Source organism: Trachemys scripta, chromosome 2 (genome assembly GCF_013100865.1).
Source record: "Trachemys scripta elegans isolate TJP31775 chromosome 2, CAS_Tse_1.0, whole genome shotgun sequence".
In the NCBI taxonomy this organism is placed as follows: domain Eukaryota; kingdom Metazoa; phylum Chordata; order Testudines; family Emydidae; genus Trachemys; species Trachemys scripta.
The window spans coordinates 1,391,214-1,406,669 of record NC_048299.1 but is presented as its reverse complement, the minus strand read 5'-3'; the positions used below and the strand labels follow the sequence as shown (position 1 = coordinate 1,406,669).

Here is a 15,456-nt window from a genome sequence, read left to right as displayed (position 1 = left end):
GCGCCCCTACTGCGGGCGGGGGGCGTGTCCGGGTTCCACCTGGGGCGGGGCTCGGGGCCTGCCCCGCCCCCCACTGGGCCAACACCGGCCGGGCGGGGGCTTGCGCTTTCCCCGCTGCCCGCATCTGACACGTCTCGGGGCTGCTGCAGGTCTGAGCGCCGCTGCGCCCAGCCAGCGCCACCCGCCCCAGCACTGGGGCGAGCTGTGCCCGCGGCCAGACCGACGGACTAGCCCCGTGGTCTGTCGCTGGGGATCAGGGACAGCGGGTTGGGGGGAAGGTCCCGGCACCGCCCGGCGGAGGGAGGCCCGGCCCGGCCCAAGGAGCTCGTACACTGGCCCCATCGCCCACGTGGGCGGTGTATAGTCCCGGGTGCGCGCGCACCACTGCCCTCTAGTGCATGGGATCGGAATTGCTCGCCCGCGTTACACAACCCGCAGGGGCGGCTCGGGGGCGGGGCCTGGAGGGGGCGGGGCAAGGCACTGCCCACGGCTGGTAGCACAGAGCGGCCCAAGCAGCCAGGCCGCGGCTCCCCCCGGCGGCGCTCGCTCTGCTCCGCCCGGCAGCGGGGCCGGCCCGTGGCGAGGCGAGGCGGCGCCGGGACTCTGCCCAGCCCGGAGCGGGAGCGGAGCTCGGCCGGGCCGGGCCGGGCCCGCTGGAGAAGCCCCGCCCGGGGGGGCCATGGCCGAGCGGGCCGCTGCCCAGGTAAGGGCCCGGCGCTGGGGCGGGGGAGCCTCGGGCCCCGGGAGCTTCTCCCCGCCCGGCCTGGGCCCCGGGAGCCGGGCCGCGGGGAGCGCGGGGCTGCCCGGCCGGGCGGGGGCTGAGCCCGAACTGATCCGGTTTGTGTTTCTCAGCTCGGTGACACTTGCGAGTCACAGCACAATAAAGGAGCCCGGGCGCTCTAGCTCGCTCCCTGTCCACACTGGCAAGGCCCGTAGAGCGCTCGGACTCCGCGGCTACAGCGCTGCCGGTCCCCACCTGGGCGAGAGGAATAACGTTTGCTGCGCCTTGGCTACAACGCCCGGGCGTTAGTGTGAAGGCGGTCACGGTGTTGGGTTACTGTGCTCTGATCAGCCTCCGGAAACGTCCCATAATCCCCTTAAGTCAAGTGGTCACTGTTTGAACTCCTGTAGGAATGCAGAAATGCCCTTTCAAAGCTCTGTTTCTGACAGCCGGCATGCAAGCCATTAGTGTGGAATGCTGTGTGAGAGGGGGGAGGTCTGCTGCTGTCTGAACGTACAAGACAGCATGCTGACATGCTCTCAGCCCCCCAAAACCCCACTCTCTCTCCCCCCACATACATACAACATACTGCCTCTCACACTCCACCCCCCTCCCCCATTTGAAAAGCACATTGCAGTCACTTGCATGCTGGCATAGCTGCCCATAATGCACCACGCCAAATGCTGTTGCAAGTGCCGCAAATGTGGCTACACCAGTGCGCAAGCAGCTGTCAGTGCGGACAGACTGCAGCACTTTCACTACTGTGCTCTCCGAAGGCGAGTTTAACTCACAGTGTTCTACGTCTGCAAGTGTAGCCATGCCCTCAGACTCTGGGGCCATTTGCTGATGGTCCAGGGAGCAGGGACCGGGGCTTTGCTGCTCCCCCAGCTGCAGGGACCGACCCCCCTCCCCGCTGAACTCTCCCAGGCTCCCGATGTGGAGCACGTTTTAACAGCACCATGGCCTCACGAACCCCCTGTGCCACCCAACCAATCCCACTCGTGAGTGTGCAGCGCTCGGCTGGCGAGCAGCCTTGGGCTCTCCCGTCTCCTTTCCCTGCACGCGTCGCCCAGTCCCCTGCACCGTTAGCTGCCTCTTTTTGCCTTGCACCATCATACTCCAGGGAGCTGCTCAAAGCTACAGCTGCGTGTTCAAAGGACAAAAATAAGTGGTTAGTGCTTTTTGCGCCTGTCAGCCAGCGCAGCTCGCTGGATTCTGTTTCTTGTATGTCAACAACAGACTTGTTTACGTTTCATTCATTCACACCTGTGAAAACCTGCTGAAGGCAGTGGGGGTTATAGGTGTGTCAAAGAGGGCATCATTTAAAGCCAAAATAGCCATAAGGGTAAAAGTTGCTCTGCTGAACACTTACTACTGGCAGTAGTACATGATTGGGAAAGAAGATAGCCTGACTCTCATTTCCATATTATTTTTATTTAAATTACAGTAAAACCCTAGTACCCTCATTACAGTTGGAGCTGCATTGTGCTGGGGTGCTAGACAAACATTTGATGAGATGGGGAAAGGAGACTGCCAGATATATCAGTGTCACATGCCCCACTTTCAATTTCTGTCCTTGCTAACAGGCTCCAAAATGGGACCTAGAATCCCAGCACCCAACACTTTTGCATCCCCCCACCGGCCTCAAACAAACTTCGCTGAGAGAGACGCAACTGCAGAGTGCAGAGATTTCCCTCCCTGTCCTGGCTGCCCTCCAAGCCGTAGAGAGGAAGGTGGATTCTCAGGCTGCACAGTTGCTGAATCTGGATGGGAGAATGGGGACAGCTGAGAAGAAACTAGTCGGCTGTGAGAAAACAATGGTGGAGTTTGGGAACCAGCTGGAGAGTAAGTGGGCTGTGCTGGGAACTCTGATCCAGGAGTACGGGCTGCTGCAGAGGAGGGTGGAGAACATGGAGAACCTGCTGAAGAACAGGAACTTCTGGGTCCTGAGGCTCCCCCCAGGGACTAAGGGGGAAGTTCCCAAGGTAATGATATCCCAGCTAATGATCCAAGGTAACGATCTCCCAGCTAATGATGAAGAGTAGATACAAAGCCTGGCCGTGAACTATTGAAGTGGGTTTTTTCCCCCCAGAACTTGGTATATTCGCCCTTTAATTCACCATTAATAAAATGGCTTAGAAGAAGGGAACTGATCTGGCTGCTTGTGTTGGGCTAGTTCACAATTAAATATGTTTAGTACTTTATTTCACAGGAAACAAAAGTAAGGGAAGTCTTTTTAATGGAAGATAAAAGGAAGCAAGCCTCAGAATGTGATCACAACAGGAGGTGCTGAATGTGTGGCATTTGTGATTCCAGGTGCCAATAACATTTGATGACATCTCAGTCTATTTCAATGAACAAGAGTGGGGGAATTTAGAGGAATGGCAGAAGGAACTTTACAAGAATGTGATGAAAAGCAACTATGAGACGTTGATGTCACTGGGTAAAAATCAGTTTTTGCTCTTTTGCTCCGGTCCTTTGATTTCTGGTGATTGGCCCTTCTAGTTATTGGAAACTTGGTGATACCGGCTCAACTCCCTTTGCTGTGTGCATGACACGTGGCATTCCAATCCATTCAGTTTTTAACACTGTAGGGTTTAAAACGCCAGCTCTCTGCAGTGTGGAATGTGCACATGCGGCATTTATTTCCATGTTTATGCATTCAAATGACTGTTTTATTTGGAAATCATAACTTTGATTGTTCCTGACTTGTATATTTACAATCTCAATTTTAGATAACACTGTTGTTTAATAAGCATTGTGCTTTTTCTTGGCTTGACCTTGGCCTCTTATGGGACCTGGACTTTGGGCAGATTTACAAGGTGCATGGATACTGAAGTGGTGGGGGATACTGAAGTGGTGGGAACAGTATGAGAACCTACAAATCTGCCTGTGTGTGGAGATCTCTGGCACCCTTCCAGAAAGCACACACACATCTCCCTCTGTAACAGGTTAATGAGGGGCTGACAACTGACACAATTGCTTTATAAATCTCTCTTATCCCCAGATTGCTGGAGCTGGGACCCTGCTACTTCAGCTGTAGAGACACAGTCCTCTACCACTGGAGCTAACGGAGCGCACCTATGTAGGAGTAATCCCTTCTCCTCTGGGTGAGGCCAGCCTAGAGGGCAGCATCAGACAGCGTACTGTCTCTGACTCAGTACTTCATAGCACCTGGCATTTTCCCCTACAATGCCTTCAGTAACACGTTTGCCTCTGTTCTAGCCTGTAGCAGTGGGATGAACTAAAATAACTCAAAATCTTTAATGAAAGTTAATAGAGCACTAGCTGCTGCTCCAAGAGGCTTGTCTTTCATTCCTGTCCTTAGTCACCTGTCAGGCTTACAAATGGTTATCTCTGTTGTATCCTCTGACTCTTGTGGCTAATATATGCATTACAAGCCTGGAATGTAAGTATGGCTGCTGCCATGGAGGAGATAAGATGTAACTGGAGGGGAGGAACTGGAAGCAGTAGCAGAAGTTGTTTCCTTCCCCCCTTCCTAAATCATTCTGTGGTGGCTGCAGCCCTCAAAAGATATGCTCATCCAGTAGAATGCAGTGATATACATACATACTGTGGGAGGACAGACTCATGCAAATCTAGCCTATTACTATATACTGTCCCTTAATATCTTTTTCTATGAACAGACTATGCCGTTTCCAAACCTGACATCCTATCCCGGATTGAACGAGGGGAGGAGCTCAGTGTCGGGGATCAAGGAGATGCAGAGAAGAGAGAAATTCCTACAGACCCCAGCGCAGGTGACTGATATGTCAGAGCACTCACACGCTTAATACAGTAAAATGCTGGAAATCCAGCAAGAATTTTGAACTCTTCTTGTGGAGAGAATATAAGAACGGCTGTACCGGGTCAGACCAAAGGTCCATCTAGCCCAGTATCCTGTCTCCCAACAGTAGCCAATGCAGGTGCGCCAGAGGGAGTGAACCTAACAGGCAATGATCAAGTGATCTCTCTCCTGCCATCCATCTCCACCCTCTGACAAACAGAGGCTAGGGACACCCTTCCTTACCCATCCTGGCTAATAGCCATTAATGGACTTAACCTTCATGAATTTATCCAGTTCTCTTTTAAACGCTGTTATAGTCCTAGCCTTCACAACCTCCTCAGGTAAGGAGTTCCACAAGTTGACTGTGCGCTGCGTGAAGAAGAACTTCCTTTTATTTGTTTTAAACCTGCTGCCTATTAATTTCATTTGGTGACCCCTAGTTCTTGTGTTATGGGAATAAGTATATAACTTTTCCTTATCCACTTTCTCCACACCACTCATGATTTTATAGACCTCTATCATATCCCCCCTTAGTCTCCTCTTTTCCAAGCTGAAGAGTCCTAGCCTCTTTAATCTCTCCTCATATGGGTCCCCTTCCAAACCCCTAATCATTTTAGTTGCCCTTCTCTGAACCTTTTCTAGTGCCAGTATATCTTTTTTGAGATGAGACCACATCTGTACGTAGTATTCGAGATGTGGGCGTACTGTCAATTTATATAAGGGCAATAATATATTCTCAGTCTTATTCTCTATCCCCTTTTTAATGATTCCTAACATCCTGTTTGCTTTTTTGACCGCCTCTGCACACTGCATGGACGTCTTCAGAGAACTATCCACGATGACTCCAAGATCTTTCTCCTGACTTGTTGTAGCTAAATTAGCCCCCATCATATTGTATGTATAGTCGGGGTTATTTTTTCCAATGTGCATTACTTTACATTTATCCACATTAAATTTCATTTGCCATTTTGTTGCCCAATCACTAAGTTTTGTGAGATTTTTTTGAAGTTCGTCACAGTCTGCTTTGGACTTAACTATCTTGAGCAGTTTAGTATCATCTGCAAACTTTGCCACCTCACTGTTTACCCCTTTCTCCAGATCATTTATGAATAAGTTGAATAGGATTGGTCCTAGGACTGACCCTTGGGGAACACCACTAGTTACCCCTCTCTATTCTGAGAATTTACCATTAATTCTTACCCTTTGTTCCCTGTCTTTTAACCAATTCTCAATCCATGAAAGGACCTTCGCTTTTATCCCATGACAGCTTAATTTACATAAGAACCTTTGGTGAGGGACCTTGTCAAAGGCTTTCTGGAAATCTAAGTATACTATGCCCACTGGATCCCCCTTGTCCACATGTTTGTTGATCCCTTCAAAGAACTCTAATAGATTAATAAGACACGATTTCCCTTTACAGAAACCATGTTAATATTGCTCAACAGTTTGTTTTTCTATGTGTCTGACAATTTTATTCTTAACTATTGTTTCGACTAATTTGCCCGGTACCGACGTTAGACTTACCGGTCTGTAATTGCTGGATCACCTCTAGAGCCCTTTTTAAATATTGGTGTTACATTAGCTAACTTCCAGTCATTGGGTACAGAAGCTGATTTAAAGGATAGGTTACAAACCTTAGTTAATAGTTCCGCAACTTCACATTTGAGAGAGATTGATCTTTCCATAGTTGGAGACCAGCTTTGCATGATCAGTCTGACTCTTGGCATGTGCCCACTTTCCCACCTCTAATTATGCCAGAACACTTGAAATCATACAACTCTTTACTGTCCATGGTAGTTGAGCTTCTTGCAACTGTGCATGTACAATCCTCAAAACCCTTGCAATTAAGCTATATCTTCTTTGCCAAACAAAAGTAGAGGTTATCAAAGATGTTCCAACTGTGGACACTGGATACCAAAATACTATATTTGAGGATTAAAGAGGGTTTATTATGTTCTAAACAAGAGGAAGAGTTGTATGTCGGGGATCAGCAGGATTTGGAGGGCAGAAAATTCCCTAAAGAGCTCTATACCGGTGAGTTAGAGTAAAGTAACTCAAATGTGGAGTGACATTGAAAGATTAATAAACTTTGTGAGCTCTTTTATCTTTTTCTGCGTGTTCCAAATCTACAACCAATACTTGGCATGACGTCAATCAGGCTTTCTATCGGTCCTGACTGATTGGGGCATTTTCTCTTTCCCATCTTCCATCCATTTTCTGAGAGTGCAGAATTGGTGACTGCCTCTTTCCTGTGCAGAAGGTGATAGATGTAGGAAATAGTTTTCCTCCCTTAACCCTCCTTGCTTGGTATCTTCAGCCCAGGTGGCCATGAGCAGCTCAGGTGATTACTGTGATTTCTCTTTCTAAATAAGGCTTTTGGACCAGGGCCTTATTTGATTAGTCTTTTCAGGCAGATGGTGCCAGGGAGCATAGAACTGATACCTTAACCTGGGAAAGGAAAGCCAGTTTTGTGCATGTATTTGGATATGTGCATATATATCAATTTCCCACACAAAAACTCTGTTAAAAGAACATTTAAGATTGCAAAGTCAAGCACTCAAAAGTTAAGAAATGCCAGAATTAAGTCTTCCTGTGCAATCTAAATTTGGCCCCCGTGTTCATATGCAATATGATACAATCTTTAATTAAATGATCACGTACTATTTTTTTCCACAGGAGCCCTGCCTCATTCACTGAACAGGATGGACTGTGCTGTGGGGATGAATCAGGGTTGTGGCTGATCAGAGGCTTATAATTTGGTCAAATGTGGGTGAATTTTCATGGGGGTGGCAATAAGCACATCCTTGACACCCGTGGGACCCTGTACCACAAGTCAAGTCCTTGCTCCAAATCAAGGAGATGCAGGAAAACGAAAAGGTTGTAAGAATTATTTTTATCAGGGTAAAACTGTTTCCCCCAATCTTGTTCTTGGAAATGGCTAAACTCTTTTAGTTGAAACTTTCTATGAATATTTAACCTGTGGTAGACACCTGGCATGGAAAACATCAATCCTAGCAGTTAAATTTTGGCAAAACTTATAAGCAACTGAAAACGGGGTTTTAAAATGGGAAGTATTGGATAACTTTAACAATAAGTGGCACTACCAACTCCTCCTATAATATACAGTGCATGAGTATATACACATTTACTGCATAAATGCAAGGATACTGGGTCCATCCAAACCATGCAGTTTCCAAGTCTGACACTTTATCCCAGACTGAGGAAGGCAAAGAGTTATGCATCAGGGTACTGCTAGAGTGAGAGAATACAGAGATGCCTATAGACCCATGCACTGGTGAGTAATAGATCAGAACAACTCAAATGGTGTAGGTCAAAGCTGGACACCCAGCAATACCTTTGGGAGCTCTTATAACCATGTCTTTCCTGATGCTTTATCAGCACTTTTCTTATCTGCATGACAAATGTGACTTTCCAGCAACCTCAACCAGATGTAATCTGGGGTTCCTAACTATTCCAAAATTTTTTGTTTTCCTAACTTCTACAGTGAATGCTTTGTAATGTAACTCTTTTTCCATTAATAGGATTTCAAATTTGTGCAACTGACATTTTATCACGGATTAAACAAGAGGAAGAGCCGAGTGTCTGTGAGCAGCATGATTCAGAGGAAAACGAAATCCATACAGATCCCAGCACAGGTCAGTAAGGGAATAATGCTCCTAGTGGGAAAGCTAAATTAATGCAAAGTTAAATTAATGTAAATGCAGAAAATTCAGGACCTTTTTAGTTGTGTCCCCACAAACCCAGTAATTCAGTGCCATCCTCTTGATATATGATGAAGCATCCTCCTAACATGGGTCAGTGGATTAGCTATGGTTACTACAAAATAGACACAAGTTTGGTTAAAAACTCAGAGGAAATGGTTCTGTCAGATAGGAAAGCGGTCTCAAGTAGAGTCCCATATGGTTTAGACCTAGCACTGTTCAGCTTTCAACCTGCCAGGACCCAAATATAGGACGAAATATTTGGGAAAAGGCCCAAAATGAAGGACACCCAAGAATTATTTGTGCAGGAAATTGCTAATCGTGCGGCATTAATTCCCTTAGAGTAAATGACATTCTGTAACCTGAGCTTCACGTGTGCCTTTATTACGGATGTAAATAATTGTCAACAATAGAAGCGAGGGGCCACCAAATTTGTGTGGAACGTAAGTAACTGAGACTAAAACGAGTGGTGTCTCAATATGGTACGTGTGAAACAGATGCCGTTCAGTCTTCTCATTAACAACCTAGCGGGTGTAGTGGAGCCTTAATGTATTTAATGCATGGATGAGACAAAGGTGGGATGGATTAGAAACTCTGAGGAGATTTATTAAAATATAGTGATCATGATATACTGGACGTCTCTGCTGAAATCCATTGAAAAACTAATCTTTAAAGCTAAATGTCAAATGATCGATGTGGGGAGGAATAATTCCTTATAGATGCGGGAACGTGCCCACAGGGTGGCAGTACACTAGTGCAGTAGCAAGAATGTCACGTACTCTGTTGGGCTGTATTAAGAGGAGTATCAAGTATATAATCAGGCCTAGCCCTGCAATGAACTCTCAGCAGGGATATACTAAGGACAAGAGCCCAGAGCTCTGGGTGTGCGCAGGGGGTTGCCCTATGCACAAAGTTTGTTGTGGGATCAGAGCTCTCAGTGAGGCTAATGTTCTGCTATGCTCAGTACTGGTTAGGCCTCAATTGGATAAGCTCTCAGGTTAATGGTGTTCTTTAGTCAGGAACTTCTAGTAAATACATAATCAGTTTACACTACAGGCCTGATGTTCAGAGGTGCTGAGCATCCCCAGAGTCTTGTTTGACTTTATTTGGAGGTGTGGGTACTCGTGTCTCTGAAAATCAGGTCCCAAAACTTGTGTGTGTTTACTGATCCAGTGCTAAGACTAGACTCTTCGAAGCTGGGCACAGGTCTTGCCATAGGTTTGTAAAGTGCGGATCAAATCTATGACTGCATAAGTAATTTTTAATAGAGCTGGTTGCAGAGACTTTCACAAATGTTTTCTATTTTTCATCAACATTTTAATTTCAGTGGAAACTTTCCAAGCTGTTCTATTTAGTAATAAAGCCTATATTTTTATTTAACTTGCTTTATCTGTTCTTCAGGAACAATATAGCCACATATCAGGGGGTAGCCGTGTTAGTCTGTATCTACAAAAACAACAAAGAGTCTGGTGGCACCTTAAAGACTAACAGATTTATTTGGGCATAAGCTTTCGTGAGTAAAAACCTCACTTCTTCGGATGCAAGATTTTTACTCACGAAAGCTTATGCCCAAATAAATCTGTTAGTCTTTAAGGTGCCACCAGACTCTTTGTTGTGTTAATATAGCCACAAACACTTTTCTGGTTAAGATCTTTGGTTGGTTGCGATCAGAAGAGGTTTCCTTATTCGTGTTACCTTCTTGTGATTGTATATTTATTTCAGCGAAAGATGGAAGCACAAACAAGGATAAGCTCCCTGGAAAACCTCTTGAAAGCATTGTGTACAAGTCTAGATTATATGGAAAACTTGGAGAAGAGTGTTTGCAGAATCCCAAACAGAGAGTGACATGGAAGAGTGTGTACAATTCAAAAATGCAGCAGGCAACTGCTACTGGGAACAGTCTGGGGGTTTCATCTCTCTGTGACAAAAAATTATTAATCCATCAGGAAGAACCCTACCCAGAAGATAGACTGCATACAAGTACTGAATGTGAGAAAAACTGTACTCAAAAGGTGCATCTTCAGAATCACCAACAAGCCCACACAGAAGAGAGACTATTTGCATGCGCTGAGTGTGGGAAAAATTTCCAACTGAAGGTAAGTTTGACAAAACACCAAAGGAGCCATGGAAAAGAGAAACCCTATGAATGCAGCCAATGTGAGAAGAGCTTCATTTGCCGCTCGTGGCTCATTAGACACCAAATGATTCACAGTGGAGAGAGGCCATATAAATGTACCGAATGTGACGCAAGCTACAGCAGAAAGGATTATCTTCTAAATCACCAACGCCGGCATTTAGGGGAGAAATTATTCCAGTGTAATGTGTGTGGGAAAAGCCTTGTGCTGAAAAGAAGCTTAGTTAGGCATCAAAAAAGTCACATGAAAGAGACCCAATCCACTTAGCCAGATGAGTCTTCTTAGACACCAGATGATTCACACAGAGAAGCTGGAACAATCACTAGGTGAGGGGAAAACTGAGTAGGAAATTTATGATCCTCAAAAATAATCCTATCACCAGTAACTCCATCTGAAGGCTTCACAGGGACCTGGATACACAAGAGAGATCAGCTTGATGTAAAAGGAGAGAATGCATTAATATCTGTTCACAAGCTACTATGTGAGACCGAGCTCACTGAAAATAGGTCAGAAAATGCATGTTAGTGTGACCCACAACAAGAAAAAGGGATTGTTGGCTCTTTACTGAGAGGAAGGACTCCTACCATTTGAAATTTAGAACCCATTTCTGAACCCCTTCCGAGAAGCAGCAGATACTTAGGAATGGAGTTTGGGAGGTGAAATGTACCCGTAGCTCCCATGTAAGTCAAAGGTAGCTCTTGGTATTCAGTACCTCTATAAATCAAACTTTTAGCCCATTCAAGCCAGGAAAATGGAGATATCTGAAGATTACCTGGCTGAGACTCCTTATGAGTTGGAAACTGACTAGAGAAAGCTTACAGTATAGATTTCTTTTTGGACAGCCTGAGTTTTCCACCTTCCAAATGTAATGTTCCATATTACAGACTGTTGTATATATGGTTTGATGTGTGCATTACTGGAGACTGAAGAGTTTTATATGTTGATATTTGTCCTGGTTTTGAGAACACTTTTCTTAATTTTCACCACATTTGGGTTTTGAAGGAAACATTATGGGGAATAAAGGGGATAAGCATTTGTTGTGCTGCAGCCGCTATAGGTCATTGCTATCGCTACCTTTCACTGGAAGGACAAAAATGTATCTGAGATAGGAACCAGCCCTGTTCAGTAATACCAGGTTCTTGATATAATAAAAGAAAATTTCTCTAATCTCGCTTTTGATGGCACTGTGGCCTCCTGGGGGAGGGGAAATGTTTAGGGGCAGCAGGGCTGGGTAGTTAAGTTGAGCAAAATGCCGTGAAAGCCACTTTTGTTAGTAAATAATACAAGTCAGCTCCTCAGCTGGTATAACTTGTCATAGCTCCTTTGCTGCCAGTGAAGATGTTAAAAGCAGCTAAGGATCTGGCTCTGTATTTATAAACTCTCACTAAAGTTTGTGTGGGAATTTCTTTAGTTTTTTTTTTTTTTATCATCAAAATTGTCAAGAAAAATCCTCTGGCTCAAACTTGCCAGGATTGTTTCTAGCACCCCCTGATGCCTTTTCTAGGGGATATGTTATAAAAAAGATGAGGGGAGGGAAACAAAAACCAACAGGGCAAAACCTAATTCTGGCAGTAACCACCTTGTAAGCTCCATCCAGATGGCACTCCTTCACAATTTGTTTTGGTACAATCCATTGATGAGTTACGGGCGGGGAAAATCCATACAAAATTAAAAAAGCAGATACTTCACAATCATGTCTTCAGCCTTTCTAGACCACCCCAAGTCTCATGTTAGTCTCACAGGATAGAATTCAGTTTGTGAAGTCATTGGAGGTTGCGAGGGCATTCTGCCCTTCATGGGGTGGGGTCCCAAATGTAAATCAAGAATTTTCTGCTTGAGGTGCAGCATTAGATCAAATGAATATGGCTTAGGATAAGAGGTCAGCCCAACAACTGCATTTAACAAAATGAAGGGAGTCTCAGCTGGAGAATTTGGAAGACGGCCATGGAACAACATAACTGTGTGCTAAGCCCAAAACAGAGGCACAAGGTATTCTTTATAGTGTATTCTTTGTAAGTGAAGGAAATGGATTTTGCTTAATTATAGAAGATGGAAAATTGGTATAGGCAAATGTATTCAGCCAGAGAATCATTTCATGGTCTTGGTAAAATCTTTATGGGTAATTTTTGTTACTTTTCTGTTAATATAGACCTTTCACTCAGACTAGAATCTATTTTTCTCTTTCTCACCCCATTAATTAGCTGACGAGCTGGTGTGATTGTTTACTAGAGGTGTAATTCTACCATTCTTATCCTTGTGAATGGATTATCTTGTGTGATATATTGCCATGGATAACATTTGTTCTTAAATTAACACTGTTTGGGGGTAGTTACTTGCCACAGAACATGTAGTATTTCCTACTCTCAATTAAAGGAATAGATACTGTAACCGATCACTGGAGCTGTCCAGATACATTTGGGCCTTACTTCCAGCCCTAGCTTGCATGAGGAGTTCTGTTGACCTTAGTAGGGCTACTCTCATGAGTAAGAGCTGCACGACACAGCTTTCTATGTGTGTTCTCCAATAGTGATATTTTATGAAATACAAATACTGGTAAATACAGTACATCAATCTTACAAACAAGCAGCTATACCAACCATTTTCCACAATTCAGGGCGCAGGGGTGGGGTAGGGGAATCACACAATGGAATTGATGTTGAAGAACAAATCAACATCCATTCAAATTCTGATGCCTCCAGTGGAAATTACCTTGCAGTGGTTTGAAGGACAGGAAGAGAACAATGCAGTACACCATACTGCAACGGCTAATTTTGAGAGATTCAATTTTATGAATTATTCAATCCCCAGTTAATTTAAAAATAAAGGTTCTACTGTATAGTTTAAATATAATGCAGTAGTTTCATTACCTTTTAGAAAGGGGGATTTAAAATTGAAATTTCTCATTTAAAGGAGCGGCATACAAAAGGTCTATAACGTAGGCTACTAATAGGCTTAAGTGGCATATAAACTTCTATACGCCACTTAAGCCTATCAATCTCCTAAGCAGTGCACAGTAGTCCTCGTAGTGGATCTTTGCATGAGTTAACTTCAACCGTAGTGAAAACGCCTTGGTGGAAAGGTTATCTGCATGAATGATGTCTCTCTCTTCTGGCCACTGGGGATACTGGATCCTACTCATAACAATATGTTGTATCCGAAATAGAACACGAGTATAATATGATGTTTTTATTTAAAAAAAAAAAAAGTTTAAGTTCAGTAGAAGTTGTTCATTTACTTAATAAATAGAACTCAAATAATAATCCATTAGTAGGAGGGTTGTGTTTATCAAAATAAGCTGATCCCTCTTTTAAAAAAAAACAACAAAACACAAAAATATACATGTTAGCAGTGATAGGCCAAGGAGAGGAGGCACATCTTTGAAGCCAAGATTCCAGCGCCGCTACTCAAACCATCTGTAGTTTGCTGGTTGAGAAGTCTAGGTCTGAGGAACCAGAGGATGCTTTATCAGTTCAGCACTGCTGTTAGAGGGAAACAAGTTATTTGAGACCAAAGAGGCATTCATTTGGGATCAGGACTGGGGGAGGATAGATGCTTCTGTTCCTTATGTTGGGGGATAGTATGAGAGAGTAGTTGAGAGAGTGGTAATATGGTGGGAGAGATGTGACCAGACAGAGTTGAGGGTGAGTTAGGTTTACCTGCCAGCCATCTAACCATACCTTATACCTCATATTCATACTTCCTTGGGGTTGGGAGTGTGTCCTCTCACAGGGCCAACTTTAGAGAAAATGGCACCCTAGGCAAACCTGAATTTTTGTGCCCTTTCTTTGAGTGTAAGTATGTAGTGATATTAACAAAAGTTTCAGAAATAAAGCTGTAATCTCAAGTTTTTATAATTTACTAACAAATACAAAAGACAATTGTTTTATTCAAATAAATGTCAAAAAATAACATAGCTAAATGACAAACACTAAACTAACTAAATAAAAAAAAAAAAAACTTTGTTCACCAAGACTCAGAAGGCAACTAACTCTGTGTACCTTTGCTGCCGCAAATTCTGATATTGCTTATGACAGGTCTATATTCTGAGCCACAGCATTTTTAATACACAGGATGGCCAGCGAAGATTGTCTCATCTTCCATGGTCGATCGCAAATATGTTTTTATGAGCTTCAACTTCGAGAAGCTCCAGTCGTTGCTCGCCACTGTTACAGGTATGGTTAACAGGATCCTGAGTGTTATCCATGTGTTTGGGAAGTTGTAAATAAATTATAGAATTTCTTGAGGAGCACTACAGTCCATTGGAAGCAGACTTTGGAGATAGCCAAATTCTTTGCAGATGTCTCTGCTGTTAATGTCAGAGCTCTCTCCATATGTCAGTGCACTGTGAAGGTTGTTACAGTGCTTCATCAAAGTTTCTTTGTCAGGGAGTCGCGTTATGTTATATAGAAAGCCCCAAAGGTTCACATGTTGATTCATTTGCTCAAACCGTTCTTCCAGAGACATCAGTGTCTAAAAGCCGTCTGAAAAATTCAATTTTAAACTTGACTTCTGGATTGTAAATTGTTTCATCTTCACATTCATAGCTGAATTGATGCTTTTTATGATGAACACGTGGGGACTGGTTAAACACCAAGATTTTCAGCTATTTCCTTAGCTGTTGTCAGAGCTCCTTCATACCTGACTTCCCTGTAGTTTACAGTATAGTCATGGCAAGCATTTATCAAATTTGTGGCTGCAACAGTGTTGAAGTTTTTCTTGCTTTTGTTCACATTGACTTGAAAAAGGATATCGTACCACACCACAATGGAGGCAAGAAACTTGAATTTAGTTAGTTCACATGCCAGGGTGAGTGCTTCATGATGGACACCAGCATCTGCTTGCTCTGATTCAGCCAATACGATGAGGGCATCGTGGACTTCAGCTTTTTGGTATCGAACAGCTTTAACACTGTCAATTCTGCACTCCCAGTGTGTTTCACATATTGGCTTCACAGCGATATTGATATGATCTATGAGAATCTTCCAATGATGAACAGAGGTAGAGAACCAGAAGGTAGATCCTTTGCAGAATGCCAAAGAGGGAGATGGACTCCCATGAAGATATTGCAGCATCCCCCACCACAAGACAGAG

At 44.2% G+C, this 15,456-nt stretch overlaps 1 protein-coding gene across 1 annotated transcript in view; it reads left to right on the top strand.

Moving 5' to 3' along the window:
* Positions 1–519: 519 nt before the first annotated feature.
* The window catches only part of LOC117873931 (zinc finger protein 271-like), a 42,870-nt gene continuing 27,933 nt past the window's right edge, over positions 520–15,456 (top strand). The window contains exons 1-7 of the mRNA XM_034763834.1: positions 520–703; positions 2,308–2,706; positions 3,038–3,164; positions 4,369–4,482; positions 8,051–8,164; positions 9,953–10,631; positions 15,218–15,363. Coding sequence (XP_034619725.1) covers positions 680–703; positions 2,308–2,706; positions 3,038–3,164; positions 4,369–4,482; positions 8,051–8,164; positions 9,953–10,631; positions 15,218–15,363 — 1,603 coding nt within the window. The 5' untranslated portion in view covers positions 520–679. The remainder of the gene's footprint in view (positions 704–2,307; positions 2,707–3,037; positions 3,165–4,368; positions 4,483–8,050; positions 8,165–9,952; positions 10,632–15,217; positions 15,364–15,456) is intronic.